The sequence below is a fragment of the Sus scrofa genome, chromosome 6, assembly GCF_000003025.6.
Source record: "Sus scrofa isolate TJ Tabasco breed Duroc chromosome 6, Sscrofa11.1, whole genome shotgun sequence".
Lineage (NCBI taxonomy): Eukaryota > Metazoa > Chordata > Mammalia > Artiodactyla > Suidae > Sus > Sus scrofa.
Window position 1 is genome coordinate 51,312,156 of NC_010448.4, and position 16,475 is coordinate 51,328,630.

General features: G+C 55.0%; 1 protein-coding gene across 6 annotated transcripts in view; it reads left to right on the forward strand.

The window, feature by feature from the left end:
* NECTIN2 (nectin cell adhesion molecule 2) overlaps positions 5,231-16,475 on the forward strand; it is a 41,280-nt gene continuing 30,035 nt past the window's right edge. For 5 of the 6 annotated variants that reach the window (XR_002344387.1, XM_005653278.2, XM_013994909.2 and 2 more), the window contains exons 1-2: positions 5,231-5,592; positions 15,792-16,187. Coding sequence is in view for 5 of the 6 variants with exons in the window: in XM_005653278.2 (XP_005653335.1) it covers positions 5,502-5,592; positions 15,792-16,187 (487 nt within the window). In the remaining variant the exon portion in view is untranslated. 6 annotated transcript variants of the gene reach the window in all.

A 16,475-nucleotide genomic window follows, 5' to 3' on the forward strand; every position in this document is an offset into this window, starting at 1 on the left:
CACGTGCCCCCACCTTTTGCCTTTGTGACTTCACTCTTCCCCCATCCTAGAATGTCCTTCCTCCTCCATCCTCACCACCCCTGTAACAAGGCTTGCCTATCCTTCAAAGCCTGGACATCTTGAAGAATTCTGACACGTGTTCACTCCTCGTTTCTTATCCTTGGAACTCTACTGGAATTTGTGCCTCTTCTGGACTCATAAAGATATGTTTCATTGCAAATGACAAAAAACTGAAGTCAGGAGTTCCCGTCGTGGCGCAGTGGTTAACGAATCCGACTGGGAACCATGAGGTTGCGGGTTCGGTCCCTGCCCTCGCTCAGTGGGTTAACGATCCGGCGTTGCCGTGAGCTGTGGTGTAGGTTGCAGACACGGCTCGGATCCCGCATTGCTGTGGCTCTGGCGTAGGCCGGTGGCTACAGCTCCGATTAGACCCCTATCCTGGGAACCTCCATATGCCTGGGAGCGGCCCAAGAAGTAGCAACAACAACAACAACAACAAAAAGACAAAAGACAAAAAAAAAAAACACAAAAAACTGAAGTCAAAAAGTTGTGTATGGAAGTTCCAGTTGTGGCTCTGCGAGTTAAGAATTGGACTAGTATCCATGAGGATTTGGGTTTGATCCCTTGCCTCACTCAGTGGGTTAAGGATCCCTCGTTGCCATGAGCTGTGGTGTAGGTCACAGGCACAACTCAGATCTGGTGTTGCTATGGTTGTGGCTGGCAGTTACAGCTCCCACTCAATCCCTAGAACTTCCATATGCTGCAACTGTGGTCCTAAAAAAAAAAAGTTTTGTAAGGAGTTCCCCAATGACCTACCAGGTTAACAACCTGGTGTTGTCACTGCTGTAGCTTGGGCTCGATCCCTAACTCAGGAAATTCCACGTGCCGTGGGTGTGCCCAAAAAAAGCGGAAAAAAAAACTTGTGTAAGTGAAAAGGGACAAATATTCATTCATATAACCAGGAAGATCAAAGGCTAATTACCTTTGGGCACAGTTGGATCCAGGGGCTCAAATGGTCTCACCAGAAAGCAGTCTTTTTCCACTTCTCAACTCTGCAGGGCTTTTGTCTCTGGTGTCACCCATAGTCCCAGATTTCCACCCTACCAATTTAGCAACCCCCATCAAAAGAGGGTGTCCCTTTCCTATTAGCTCAAGCAGAAGTCTCAGGGCTAATTTTTATTGGTCAGGAAGTGGTCACACCCCCAACCCTGAACCAATCCCTGTGGCCAGGGGATGGAATGCTCTGATTGGCCAGGACTGGGCCACCACCACTCTGAACCAATAAAGGCTCAGTGTAGAAGAGGTTACTGGGTAGGTAAAATACTTGGCATCAACTCCCCAGCTTCATTAGGAAAACCTTGGCCCTGTGCCCCTACCTCCTGGTGGTTATGGCTTTTGAGTGAAGTGTCACCTCCAAGACTCCTTGACACTGGAAATCGACTCCCCAGGTATGAGACCCACCCAGTCACTTGTCAACAAACACACACAATTGCGCTCAGCCTTATCCACGGCCCCTTAAGCATGTGACCTGGGGCCTGAAACTCCAGCCTCCCACCCTCAGGGATTTCCCTCCTGGGCTCACCTCTGCTCAAAACAGCCAGGAGACAGCTGAATACACTCTTTTATTTTATTTCATTTTATTTTATCTTTGTCTTTTTAGGGCCACACCCACAGCACACAGAGGTTCTCAGGCTCGGGGTCGAATCAGAGCTGGCGTCTGCAATCTACACTACAGCTTACGGCAACACCAGATCCTTAACCCACTGAGCAAGGCCAGGGATCAAACCTGCATCCTCACAGATGTTAGTCAGATTTGTTTCTGCTGAGCCACAATGAAAACTCCCTGAGCACGCTCCTTGCAGGCCAGGAGAAGAGTGGGTGCTAAACATGGCCAGGGAAGGGGGGAGCTTCCTAGAAGAAGTTTCCCTGGGGATGGGTTATTTTGCTCCAGGAAGAAATGGGGGAGGGGGAAGAATTTTACAAAGCAAGTTAGTAGCAAATCTGGCACTAACTCCAGAGATCCTGGCCCTCTAGTCTGGCCCCAGACTGGGGAGGGAAGGACAGAGAGTTCTGGAGAGAATTTATCACGCACCTACAGTAATTCTCCCCTATCTCTGGGGGATACGTTCCAAGACCCCCCAGGATGCCTGGAACCATGGATTGTACCAAACCCTACATATACAATGTTTTTTGTTTTTTTTTTCCCCTACGCATACATACTTATAACAAACTTTAATTTTGTTTGTTTGTTTTGGTTTGGGGGGTTTTTATTTTTTTTTTTTATTTTTTATTTTTTTTGGCTGACCCCCATTATATGGAGCTCCCAGGCCAGGGGATCAGATCCGAGCTGCCGTTTTGACCTAAGGTGCAGTTGCGGCAACACTGGATCCTTAACCCACTGTGCCTGGCCCTGCAATCAAACCTGTATCCCAGCTCTCCCAAGACGCCGCCCATCCCGTTGCGCCACAGCGGGAACTCCACAAACTTTAATTTGTAAATGAGGCACAGTAAGAGAGTATCAGAATTGCCAACATCACTACTCTTGGGCTTTAAGGACATTATAAAGTAAAGTAAGGGTTCCTTGGATATAAGCACTGTGATTCCACTACTAAGTGACAAGGGGCAGGTAAGCATATAAGGTGAGATACACTAGACAAAGGGAGATTTTATCATGCTACTCAGAATGACTTAAAACCTATGAGTTTTGGAGTTCCCATTGTGGCTTAGCAGTTAACGAACCCAACTAGTATCCACAAAGATTCGGATTCCATCCTGCCCTTGCTCAGTGGGTCAGGGATCTGGGGTTGCCATGAGCTGTGGTGTAGGTCACAGAGGAGGCTCTGAACCCACATTGCTGTGGGTGTGGCCATGGTAGGCAGCTGTAGCTCCAATTCGACCCCTAGCCTGGGAATATCTATGTGCCATGGTGCAGCCCTAAAAAAAGAAAAAAAAAAAAGCTTCAGCATTTTTACTTCTGGAATTTTCCATTAAATATTTCAGACTGTGGTTGACTTCAGGGTAGCTGCAATGGCAGATGAAGGGAGACTTCTGTATTTATCTAGCTGGCCTCATACCAGACTAGTGCTGAGCCTGAGATACGCATTATCTGCTACCTGCTTGCCGGGCAGCATGGGGCAAAAAACCACTCTGTGCTCTGCGTACTACTTTTCAATGACATGGGGGTCACTGATGGTGTTCCCATCATTGGATTCTTGTGCAGAATTAACTGCCAAGTAGCAAACTCTGTGACTTTGGTTCAAGTCACTTCATCTCTCTCTGCCTTGGTTTCCTCACATTGGTGCTGTGGAGGTTATTTGAGACAATACTTCTAGAGCCTTTGTATCAGCGGCTGGCACAAAGTAAGTGCTAAATACATTTATTAAAGGAGGTCCTGTCGTGGCTCCGTGGTTAACAAACTTGACTAGCGTCCATAAGGTCGCGGTTTTATCCCTGGCCTCGCTCAGTCCGGCGTTGCCGTGAGCTCTGGTGCAGATCGCAGCCCGGCTTGGACCTGGCATTGCTGTGGCTGTGGCATAGGCCAGCGACTACAGCTCCGATTGGACCCCTAGCCTGGGAATCTCCATGTGTTGCGGGTGCGGCCTTAAAAAGACAAAAAGGAAAAAGAAAAAAAAGTATTATTACCAAGATGTGAATGCCCATCAGAAACAGTCTCCACGACTTAAGATCTTGCCCATCTGGGGAAGAAAGCTCAGGTGTGCAGCAGGTGGAAAGGATGGCAAGTTCGGAGGGGGACGTTCCTTTTGGTAAAGCAAGAAGTTCCCAGGCATCTGCCCCCAGCTGATCAGTTTTCATTCAGATGAACAGGAACCGAAGGATTTCAGGAGCTCAGTGGCATCCCCTCCCTCTGGCCTCCTGCTTCCCCCCCTCACCCCTACACGCTGGGTGGCCTCACCAGCTCCCCGCCACCTCCGCAGCCCAAAGAATGTGAAGAGGTAGGTGGGGGTGGGGAGAAGCGGGAGCCTCTGAGGAGAGACAAAGGGGCCGAGTCAGAGCGAGAGACAACAAAGACGCAAGGAGGCTGGAAAGATAAGAGAAGTGGGACAAGGACGCGGGGAGGGACCAACGGTGTCTGGAGGCCCTAGCCGGGCGGCAGGGCCAGCGGAATGCGGGGGGCTGGTCTGTGCTGCCCCCTGGCGGGCGGCCGCGGAAAGGAACTGGTGAGGACCAGACACCCGAGAGGACTGGGGGATGCGGAGAGGGAAGGGAGGTTAAGAGAGACGCAGAGAGAAACAAGAGACACGGAAAGAGACACCGAAACACCCATTGAGACATAAGGACAGAGACAGACACAGAAAGAGGCAGAGAGACACAGATAGGAACACATAGAGGAAGACAGAGACCCAGAGACGCAGACAGAGACAAAGGGATGGAAAAGAGACAAGGATCAAGTGACACAGAAACAGCAATAGAAAGACACCAGAAAGAAAGAGACCAGCTACACAAAGTGACAGCGAAACGTGAAGACTGAAAAACCCAGAGATAGAGAAACAGGGACGGAAAAAGAAAGGCAAAAAATAGACACAAAGAGACACTAAAAGAGAAATTTAAAAAGAAACGATGCAGCGACTCCTAGAGTCCCAAGCAGAGATTAGAAAGCGACGAGGACAGGCTGAGATGCGCACAGATACGAACGACAGTAGGCACGGGGTGAGAACTAGGGAATTCGAGAGGCAGGGAAGGGGGTGGGGACTCTGCGTGGGGGCGGGGTTCCAGGGGGGCGGGCCTATGAGAACCCACGCTCCTCACGCAGGTGTGACGAGAAGGCAGGGACTAAAACTGAAGGGGACGGGTTAGTCTTTGGGGCGGGGCCGAGGCCAGGACTGAGCTCCCGAGAAGGGGCGGAGAACGGGTGGGCGGGGTGCACCGCGAAAGGCGGAGCCTCACGGGGGCGGAGACAGCCGAAAGCTCCGACGCGTGCGTGACTACAGCGCCCCTTAGACAGGGGGCGGGGCACGAGGGCAACCTTGAGTAAAGGGGCGTGGCAATAACGCTAGGGGGCGGAGCTTGAACGCTGGGAGAGGGCAAAGATAGAATTCTGGGGCAAGGAGGCTGTGATCAAAGAACCCTGGGAAGGGCGAACTTGGAATCCTGGGGAGGAGCAGGAAGGGGAGGGAGAGGAATGCTGGGGGCGGGGCGGGCGTTGAATCCTGGGGAGGCGCGGACAGGGCCTCCCAGGAGGGGGCGGGTCAGAACAGCATGAGGGGGCGTGGCCGGAGCCTGGGATCGGGTCGGCTCTTGGGGGGAGGAAAGGGGTGGATCCTGTGACGTCAGCGAGTCCGAAGCCAGAAAGAAGCTAGGAACCGGGGGGCAACGAGCTGGAAGAGCCAGGCAGCGAGAGCCAAGCCGGGAGAAGAGAGCGCGGCAGGAACCGGCCGGGAGCCAGAGCCACCCAGGCACCTGGTCGTCCTCTCAACCGATTGGCGCTCGCAGAGTGGCCCTCAGGCCCCCGCCCGGTCCCGGTCCCCCTCCCCGGGCCCCCCATGGCCCGGGCCGCAGCCCTCCCGCCGTCAAGATTGTCGCCGCCGACGCTGCCGCTACTGCCGTTGCTGCTACTACTGCTCCGGGAAACCCGTGAGAAACCGCAGACGCCTCCCTGGCGCGCGCGAACCCCTCCCCTTCCCCACCCCAGCAGAGGGTCGAGATGATGAATCGAGACCCCCCCCCCCAATCTTTCCTTCTCCTGGAGTTGGGAGTCTGAGGCCTGGGGAGAATTGAGGGCAGGGAGCCAGATGCCGAGGTCCTCGAGAGGGGCGGGGAACTAGCACTTTGGGCCTCTTGGAGGGCCAAGAATGACAATTCGGGCGACCTGGGGAAGGGCCTGAGGGCTCCAATCCCGGGCCTCAGGATTCCCGAGGCTCTGACTCCCGGGCCCCAGAAAACCAGGGACTGGGGCTGACTCCTGGGCCTCAGAAAAATTAGAGGGTGAGAGCTCTGTCTCTTGGGTGCCAGGTAGTGTGAAGGCTAGGGGCTACGGACGCCGGGGTCCTGGTAGAGTTGAGGGCAGGAAGGGCTCAAACTTAGGAGTTCCGTGTGGTGAGCCGAGGGCTCTGTCTGCTCGGTGCCAGACAGAATTGGGAGAAGGGGAGGGCAAACGCCCTGTCTCCTGGGCTCCAGATTTAATTGTGGGGCATTGGAATGTCTCGTGAGATGCAGATACACATGTGGGCAGGAATCCCGACTCGGGTACTAGATAAAATGCAGGGCCTGAGGCCCTGCCTGGAAACTGGAGGCTCGGTGGGCTGTGTTTCAGGTAGACTAAGGAGGCCGAGTCCCGCCGGCCGGGACCCTTCCCGTTCCTTGTGAGCCGTCGGCGGGGAGGCCCCTAGGGAAGTTTTCCGGGTTTCACTTTGGGCGAGCCGGGCCGGGCCGGGCGGGGCCGGGCCGGGCCGGGCGGGGGCTCTCCTGGCTCCCGGTTCCAGACTCCCGGTTTCGGGACCTTATCTTTCCTGTAGTCGTGCCTTTGTCCTCGGAGCCGCTGCGGGGGGTGGACGGGAGGAGACGCCGCCCTAATCCCCCCTCTCTCTCCCTCCGCTCTAGCCCCCTCCTGTTCCCTCCACCTCCCAGAGGGGAGGGGCGCAGACCTAGGAGAGGGAGGGGCTGGGAGGAAACAGGTGAAGGAGGCTCCGGCCCCGCCCCTTGCAGGTGACTGGGCTGTTTATTCCCAGCTAGAAACTTAGTGTACTGGAGTTTCCCAAAGGTTTACCAGAAAGTGCGGAGGCAACTTGGGGAAGTTCTGGTCTTGCCTCTGGTCTTTTTTCCCAGCAGGTCTCTGAACTGTCTCCCAGATTCCACCTGGAGTCAGGGACTGCCGCTTCCATCACCTGCCTCTCCCTCTTGTGTGGGAGATAGGGAGATAAAGTCAGACCCCGCCACCTCTAGGAGAATGCTCAGAATCCACCCCTCCCCCCTTGCACCCGGTGGGGACTCGGTGCGTGGTCTTGTGGAAGGCGCCGGATCACCCCCAGGAGACAGGTTCAGTTCCTGTTCCCATTTTGCAGAGGAGGGAACAGAGTCTTAGAAAGGGCAAACCGCTTTCCCAGGATCCACAGCCACCTGCAGACTTGAGAGCCTTTCCCAGGATCCTCCAGACCCAGGAGGACCCAGCCTTCAGATGGCAGAGACACAGAAGAGACTTTGAGAACAGCACCACTCCCCCCGCCCCCCTCCTCCCGAGGGCTTCAGCAAGCGGCCCTGAGCCTCCATTTCCTCCTTAGCACAGCAGATATCATAGTTCTTTCCTGCAAGGCCATTGGGAGGATTTAGGGGTGGCACTTGATGGGGAGGTCTTCCCCTTTCCTGACCCTCCATCCTAGTGCTTTTGCTCTCTGCTCTCTCTCCCCTCCCTTTCTCCCTCCCTCTCCTCTCTCTCCCTCTGCTCCTTCCCTCACTCCCCCCCTTCTTCCTCTCTCTGTCTCTCACCCTCTCCCTCTCAGCTCCTCTGGCTCTCTAATCTCTCTCCAAGCTCTTTCTCTCCTCCTTTCTCGCCCTCACTGTCTCCTTTCCATCCGTCTCTGTCTCCCTGTCCCCAGCGCCTCCGCCTGCCCCCTCCTTGGCCCCCAGGAATGAGGGGGCACCACCTGGGCTTCTTACTGGGCCAGCTCCCCTCCCCAGTCCTCCCAGCTTTCACTGCTCATCCCTGTCAGCCAGGCAGCCCCATGGTAGTGGAGGGGGATGGAAGGAGAGGGGACCGCTGCCTGCTGTCTCTTCTTGTTAGGGAAGGAGGACTGGACTGGGGAGAACCGGGGGAACGGGGGGGGGGGTGTCTGCTCGCATCCTGGGGAGCGGGGTTGGGAGGAGAAGGGGGAGAAGGATACAGGGAGAGGCTAGAGCTACAGGGATGGGGGCAGAAGCCAAAAGAGGGAGGACGTCAGAAAAAATTTGGAGTCGTGGTCAGAGACACAGGAATGGAACCGAGGGATGGAATGACATACAGCTACAGGGATGGGTTGGAGAGACACTAGGATGGGACAGAGAAAGGCAGGGGGAAAGGAGCTGGATGGCTATCAGGATGAAGACAGGAACAGCATAAATAGAGAGCCGAGGATTTGGTGAAAGTTGGGGAGCCCAAAGAACCCCAGCCGTCAGTGATGGTGAGGCCATGACCCAGGGAGGTCAGGGCACAGGCGAGCCTCAAGGCCAGCAGTGTGTGGGGGCCGCAGGGAGTGCTGGACATGGGAGGGACTGGGAGTTGGGCGCGCCAGCCAGCTCCCCCGCCCCTACCAGGGACACTGTTACATTTTTAATGTCCCAGCGATGCTAAGAAATGGAGCAAGAGGGGGAGGAGAGGAAGGGACCCAGTGAGATGGCCCCGCAAAGAGAAAGGAGGCTGGAGGTGCAGAGAGACATGCAGAGAGGGGGGGACCCAGGAGGCAGAGAGAGCAAGGGTCAGAGACACCGAGGAACAGAGACTCTGAGGAATGGAACCCAGAAGCCTGAAGAGATTAGAGACCCCAGGAGTCTGCAGGGAGCCAGATTCCAGAGACTAGGAGACCCAGACCCGGGAAGACCCAGCCATCAGACAGACAGCAGAGACAGAAGAGACTTTGAGAACAGCTGGGATCCTTGGGGGCTGATGAAAATGTTCTGAAATTGTTTGTGGTGGTGGATGCTATGAATTTATTAAAAGCCCAATTGAACTGCACACTTTAAATGGGCGAATCGTATGGTGTGGGAATTAGATCTCAATAAGGCTATTAGGGAGTTCCCGTGTGGCACAGCAGAAATGAATCCAACCAGTATCATGAAGATGCGGGTTCGATCCCTGGGCTTGCTCAGTGGGTTAAGGGTCTGGTGTTGCGGTGGCTGTGGTGTAGGGTAGGCTGGCAGCTGTACCTCTGATTTGCCCCCTAGCCTAGGAACCTCCACATGCCGTGGGTGCGGCCCTAAAAAGCAAAAAAAAAAAAAAAAAAGGCTGTTAGAGAAAGAGACAGACACTGAGAGCAGAGAGCTGGAGCCCCTGGGAGATACAGGTAAAAGTGGTGGAGACTCTGAGACACAAAGGCAGAGGCCTTAGAAGTTGAGACCCTAAGAAGCAGAGGCAGAGAGAGACACAGAGATCAGAGAAACAGCACTTGCAGCAGGAGGAGGCCAGAGGCCCAGAGACGGACGTGCTTGTACTTGGGGGTCCGCTCTGGCCTGGGCAGAATGGTGGGGGAGGGGTTCGGACTGAGCGGCTGAGATTTACCCCAAGAAGTGTCAGACCCCCCCAGGGGAGGCCTTCAGGGTGGTCAGGTCCCTGCAGAAAGGCAGCCAAGTCTCAGACAAGGGAGAGGAGGTTGGCGCCCTCCCCTGAGCTGAGTGACGACCAGCAACCGCCCCCCCCCAGGCAGGCTGGGGGAGGGCAGGTGCAGAAATGCAGGCTCAGGCCGACAGCCCCATATCCTGGCTCCCCCCCCAGGCAGGCTGGGGGAGGCAGGTGCAGAAATGCAGGCTCAGGCCGACAGCCCCATATCCTGGCTCCCGGATGTCCGCTGTGGGGGCGGGCACTGTGATTAATGCAATTAATTAATTAACAAGGTGGCTGAGGCAGCAGCTGGGGCCAGCGCCCCTAGCACGCTGGCCTTTAAGGGCCCGCGGGAGTGTGCTGCATCCATGGGGAGAGGTCCGGAACCCAGGAGTCTGGGCCCCCAGCCCTTTCCCCTCGGCCCTGACTTCCCCTCCCCAGATCTCAGGGTCTCAGGCTCTGCGTCTCAGTTTCCCGCCAAAGGTTTCTCCTAGGCTCACACAATGCCCTGGGCAGCACCAGCCCCCACCCCCGCCCCCACTGAGAGAGGAAGTGTGTCTGGGGACCCAGCTGACATCTAGTGAAGCCGTCACCTGCCTGGCTTGCCAAGGGAAGCTAAAGGAGGCCGGTGTTCCCAAGGCTACACGCTCCCCCACTGTGGTGCTAGCCATGGCTCGGCCAAGGTCAGGGCACAGGCACACACCCAGCAGCCTGCTGGACATGAGGTTCCAAACTCCAGGCCAACCATCCTCCTGGCTTCATTTCTGCAACCTCTGCCTGAAATGCAAAACATCTGGGCATGACCCCACACCCCGTCCCCTCACCCTGTCAGCCTCCACGGTCCAACCATTCCAACTTTTCTTTTTTTTTCTTTTTTTTTTTTTTTTGTCTTTTTAGGGCCACACATACCGTATATGGAGGTTCCCAGGCTAGGGATCAAATTAGAGCTGTAGCTGCCGCTGGCCTGTGCCACAGCCACAGCAACACCAGATCCGAGCCACATCTGCCATCTACACCACAGCTCATGGCAATGCTGGATCCTTAACCCACTGATCGAGGCCAGGGCTGGAACCCACATCGTCCTGGGTACTAACCTGGCTTGTTTCCACTGAGCCTCAATGGGAACTCCAACCCTTCCAACTTCTGAATGTGCGTCCAATCGTTATTTCCTCATCTCCACTGCCCTGACCTCTGAGCCCCACGCCACTTCATTCTGAGGACTCGTTCTAAAGCACAAACCTCTCTCTCCCCATAACTCTCCATGGCTCCCCAGTGCCCTCAGGAAAAAGCCCAAACTCTAACTCGGCCTCAGCCTGTGTGATCCAGTGCCCTGTTGATTCCCCATCTTCACCTTATTCATTCAGTCAACACATTCATGGAGCTCCTACAGGGTACCAGGTGCTGTTCTAGGCTCTGGGGATACAGCAGTGACTAGAAAAAGATCTCTGCCCCCGGCCCTGTTATTCCAGCAGGGAGGGTATACCAGGTGCCATGAGGAAGATGAAGCAGGATCAAGGAAGTTGCTGTTCTCATCCTTATTGTGGTCAGGGTAAAGACCCCAAGAGAATGAGGGAGGGAGCCGTGGGACCTGTGGGGGAGGAGCGTTCCTGGGCGAAAGAACAGCAAGTGCAAAGGCCCTGGGGTGGGACTCACCTGGCGTGTCTGAGGAACTGTGAGGTGGCTGGTGTGGCTTGAGGTGAGACCCCAAGGGAAGAGGGTGAGAAATGAGGTCAGAAGGAGGATGGACACAGATCACGCAGGGCTTTATGGGCTGCTGTAAAGTCTGAGCTCTTTGGAGTTCCCTTCGTGGCTCAGTGGTTAACGAATCTGACTAGGAACCGTGAAGTTTTGGGTTCGATCCCTGGCCTCGCTCAGTGGGTTAAGGATCCGGCGTTGCCGTGAACTGTGGTGTAGGGCGCCGACGTGGCTCGGATCTGGCGTTGCTGTGGCTGTGGTATAGGCCGGCAGCTACAGCTGCGATTCAACCCCTAGCCTGGGAACCTGCATATCCAGTGGGTGTGGCCCTCGAAAAGACAAAAAAAAAAAAAAAGATTGAGCTCTTTTTCTGAGTGAGGGGTGAGCCACAGGAGGGATCTGAGCAGAGAGAAAAGGGACCCGATCTGTTGTAACTTCTTAGGCTGTGTGTGGGAACAGATTCCTGGGGCAGGGGTGGGAGATGACCCAGGGGAGAGAGGCCACTGGCTTGGGCCAGGATACAGGCAATGCAGGGGTCAGACCTGGCCTGCTTGCAGATATATTTTGCACGTGGAACTGACAGGGTTTCCGGACAGATTGCACATGGGGCAAGAGAGGAGTCAGGGATGACTTTGAAGCTTCCATCCCGAAGTTTTTGCTGAGACAGAAATAACTAAAAAACAAAAACAAAAACGGAGAGCTGAACCACCTTATCCATTCATTCAGAATGAGAAACTTAGAAAAGGGATTGTATAGCCATGGGTTTCAGGACCCTATTCATTCCATAAATATTAGGCATTTTCTTGGACCCAGTCCATGTTGCAGAGCTGTGAACAAGACAAGGCCAAGAGGAGTTCCCACTGTGGCTCAGTGGGTTAAGGACCGATGTAGTCTCCGTGAGGATGCGGGTTTGATCCCTGGCATTGCTCAGTGGGCTAAAGATTCCGCATTGCTGTGGCTGTGACATAGGCTGGTGGCTGCAGCTCTGATTCGACCCCTAGCCTGGGAACCTCCATATATATGCTGCAGGTGCAGCCCTAAAAAAAGGACAAAAAGACCAAAAAAAATTAAAAAAAAAAAAGACAAGGCAAAGAATTTCTGCCCTTTGAGGGCTCAGGAGGGTCATGAAGATGTGGTGTGTGCGATGGGGAGCGGGCCATGCGGAGAAAGTGAGGTGTGGGGAGAGGGGATGAGGCCCAGCTAATCAGGAAGAAGAGAGGCGGGCGGCCCTGTGGGGCAGAGTACTGGTGAGGAACGAACTTCCTGAGGCGCTGGTCCCTCAAGAAACTAAAAGTGTTTTTGGGGGGAGAGTGGGAGGGAAGGGGGCTTGGCTGGACCCATGGGATGTGGAAGTTGCCGGGCCAGGGATCAAACCTGTGCCATAGCAGTGACCCAAACCACAGTGGTGACAGTCCTCAATCACTAGGCCACCAGGGAGCTCCTAAAAGTGGGTTTTTTGTTTTTTGTCTTTTTGCTATTTCTTGGGCCGCTCCTGCAGCATATGGAGGTTCCCAGGCTAGGGGTCCAATCGGAGCTATAGCTGCCGGCCTACACCAGAGCCACAGCAACGTGGGATCCGAGCCGCATCTGCAACCTACACCACAGCTCACAGCAACGCCGGATCGTTAACCCACTGAGCAAGGGCAGGGACCGAACCTGCAACCTCACGGTTCCTAGTCGGATTCATTAACCACTGTGCCACCACGGGAACTCCAAAAGTGGGTTTTTTAAAAATCCTCTGAAGCTGCCTGGGCTGAGAAGCCGGCCTAGATACAGGGGGGCAGCCTCCCTCAGGACAGAGGCATCTGCCATCACAAGGACGCCCTTAGGGAGTTCCCTTGTGGCTCAGTGGAAATGAACCCAACTGGAATCCATGAGGGCTCAGGTTCGATCCCTGGCCTCGCTCAGTGGGTTAAGGATCCAGTGGTGTAGCTGTGGAGCTGTGGTGTAGGTCGCAGGTGCGGCTCGGATTCTGTGTTGCTGTGCCTGTGGCATAAGCTGGCAACTGTAGCTCCGATTAAATCCCCTAGCCTGGGAACCTCCATATGCCATGGGTGTGGCCCTAAAAAGAAAAAAAAAAAGAAAAAGAAAAAAAAAACCCAAAAAACAAAAAAGCAAGTATTCCCTTAGGACAGGATATCCAAGTCCCAGAGGGCTTGAGCAGGGTGTAGGGCTCCGTAGTCTGGAGCTTGGCTTCCCTTGGAAAGGGTCTCCTCCTCCAGGAAGCCCTCCCCCGCCACCCCTCCCCTCAGCCCGCTCCAGGTTCTTCTAGCACCCCCAGCCCCACCCCTTCAGTCTTCGGGTCCTGATGAATATCTGTGTGCTGTCTCCCTGCTGGCGTGTCAGCCCCTGGAGGACAGGTGCCTGACCTGTCCTGACACACCCGTGGTGCCTGCGCCCAGATCAGAGCAAGATATTCATTCCACAGTCTGGGTTGCTGTTTTTTCCCCAGCGAGTGTCAGGCCTACCTGATAAGCCATTTCCACCCAGCTCCACGTTCCCCTCAAGTCTCTTCAGTTTTTGCCAAGTCCTTCAACTGAAGAACACTCAATGGCTCCCAGTTGCCCTAAGAAGGAGACTTAAGTCCCCGGCCCTACCGTGCTTTGCTCTCTGCCTCTCACATTGGTCTGGGCTTTTTTTTTTTTCTTCCCTCCTCTCCCAGCTAGAAAGGGGCAGAACCTTTGGGAACCCTTGTCCCATACTCAGTGCCTTTGGGGGCCACGTGGGTATGGGTCCTGGCACCAGAGGGAGCCCCTTGAGGGAAGACAAAAATCCAAAGGCAAAAACTCAAAATCCAGACAAAAATCAGGATACGAGGCCCTTCCTCAACTCCACCTAACTGTTACCCCCAGGGCCTGTATCCTGATTTTTGTCTGGATTCTGAGTTTTCATCTCCAGACCCTTCTGTGCTGCTCATTCGCTTCTGGAACAGCGCTCATGTGGGCCAAGGGGGGCGCGAGGCCGATTTGGCCTGCAGCGGGGGTGGCTGGCTGCCTCGGCTTGCCGCATCCTGCCAGCCCTGGAGAAAATCATCTTAATGGCTTTGTCCCAAGGGACCCTACAGGGCTGCTCAAACGTCCCCATTTCACAGATGAAAGAATTTAGGCTCGAAACAAGGTCACCCACCTGGACAGGGACAGAGCCAGCCAGAAGCCCCCAGCCACGTGCTCTGGGGTCCCACACCTGACACCATCTCTCAAGGTGGCCCCTTGGGTCCGAGTTGCGAGACGCGTAGGGGTTCTGTGGGGTGATGTACATGTCACACCATGGCCTTCGTGGATGGCGTCTTTCAAGAAGTGCCTGGGATGGGTCCTTCCTGAGGCTGCTGGAGCACCTGTTTGGTTTTGTGTTTGTTTGGCTGCCCCGAGTTACATGGAGTTCCCGGGCCAGGGATCAGATCCGAGCCACAGCCGCAACCTAGCCAGATCCTTAACCCACTGTGTGGGGCCAGGGACTGAACGTGCAACCCAGCACTCCCAAGACACAGCTGATCCCCCTGCACCACAAGGGGCCCTCCCGGGTCACCCATTAATGTCCCCCAGATTCCAGTGGGAGGCCAAGGGCTGCACACGCACCTCAGCTCGCATCTCAGGCAGAGACAGCTGAACCCGGGCCTTGCCTCGAGGCCGAATGTCAAGGGCTACTTGTCCTTGTACTTACTGGGCTGTGTCTCTTCACCAAGCACTGATCTCATGTTTCCTGGAACCCTGTGCTAAGTGCTCTGCAAACATCCTTTAATCCTTACGGGCAATCCCTGGAGGTGGGGACAATTGTTACCCTCGTTTTATAGCTGAGGGAACTTTTGAGGCACAGAGAGGTTACAGGACCTGCCTGACACCACACAGCCAATAAGAGGCAGAGCTGGGATTCAAACTCAGGCAGTCTTTGCCCTCAGTAGCCATGCTGTATTGCCTTGCACAGCAGAGAAACATTCATCTTTATTCTAGTTTTTTATTCGAAGTCAGAAAATAGGAGATAAGCTGAGACATGAAAGACATAAGTTCAGGCAAAAACTGGTACACAAAAGTTCACAGCAGCTTTACCCATAATCACCCAAAGGGAGGAGTTCCTGTTGTGGCGCAGCAGAAACGAATCCAACTAGGAACCATGAGGATGCGGGTTCCATCCCTGGCCTCACTCCGTGGGTTAAGAATCTGGCGTTGCCGTGAGCTGTGGTGTAGGTCACAGACTTGGCTTGGATCCCTTGTTGCTGTGGTTGTGGGATAGGCCGGCAGCTGCAGCTCCAACTTGACCCCTAGCCGCAGTTCTGATTCGATACGGAAACCTCCATGTGCCACAGGCGTGGCTCTAAAAAAAAAAAAAAAATGCTAATTAAAAAAAAACCGATAACCACCCAAAGGTAGAAACAACCCAAATGTCCATCAGTGAATGAATAAAACACAACATGGTCCACCATGCAATGGAGTATTACTCAGCTGTAAAAAGGAACAGGCACGGATCCATGTTACAAGTTGGACACTCAGAGCTCCCTGGTGGGATCAGCGGGTTGAGGATCTGGTGTTGTCTCTGCCGGGGTGAGGGTTTAATTCTCTGGCTCGGGAACCTCTGCATGCTGCAAGCAGGGCCGAAAAAAGAAAAGAATACTGCATAACCACAATTGAACCATCTCGCCTAACGTCCTGCGCAGTAATTCCATAATCATGTGCAATCTAGCCCGATGCAAATGTCCCCAGTTTTCCTCAGACTGCCCTCTCCAGCTGGCCTCTTGGGAATTGGGACTCCCTAAAGGTGCCTGCATTTGCCTGGGGAGCCCGCTCCGTGATGGCCCTTCCTGGCTGGGAGGTGTCTGGATCCTTCTCCGACCCGAGCTTCTCTCTCCTCTCCCTTCCAGGAGCCCAAGATGTGCGAGTTCGGGTGGCAGCTGAGGTGCGGGGCCACCTGGGGGACACCGTAGAGTTGCCGTGCCACCTGCTGCCCCCAGCACCTGAAGTCCGAGTGTCACAGGTGACCTGGCTGCGCCTGGACACGCCCGAGGACAACCAAAACGTGGCCATCTTCCACCCTCAGTACGGTCCCAGCTTCCCTAGAGCGAAGCCTGGCAAGGAGCGGCTGTCCTTCGTCAAACCCGGGCAGAGCACTGGTTCCGGGCCGGGAACGGAGGTGGAGGTGCGCGATGCCACGCTGGCCCTCCGGGGGCTGACGGTGGAGGACGAGGGCAATTACACCTGCGAGTTTGCCACCTTCCCCCAGGGCACCAGTCGGGGGGTGACCTGGCTCAGAGTTATAGGTGAGTAGGACAAGGGGGGGCAGGGCGCAGCGAGGTGGGAGGGGTGCCAGGCAGGAGAGTCTCACCGGTTTCTCCACTTGAGCGGTGATAGCAACCTGGTGGTCTTTAGTCCATTGGCAGATATGCATGAAGCACCTACCGTTTGCCACACGCTGTTCTGCAAGTTGGTGACACAGCTGGCAACAAGCATTCAGCACATATATACTGAGTACCTGCTCTGTGCCAGGCGCTACTTTAGCCTCTCGGGATAAAGCAGCGAGGGAAGAGGACTCAGACTCCCGTTAAGGG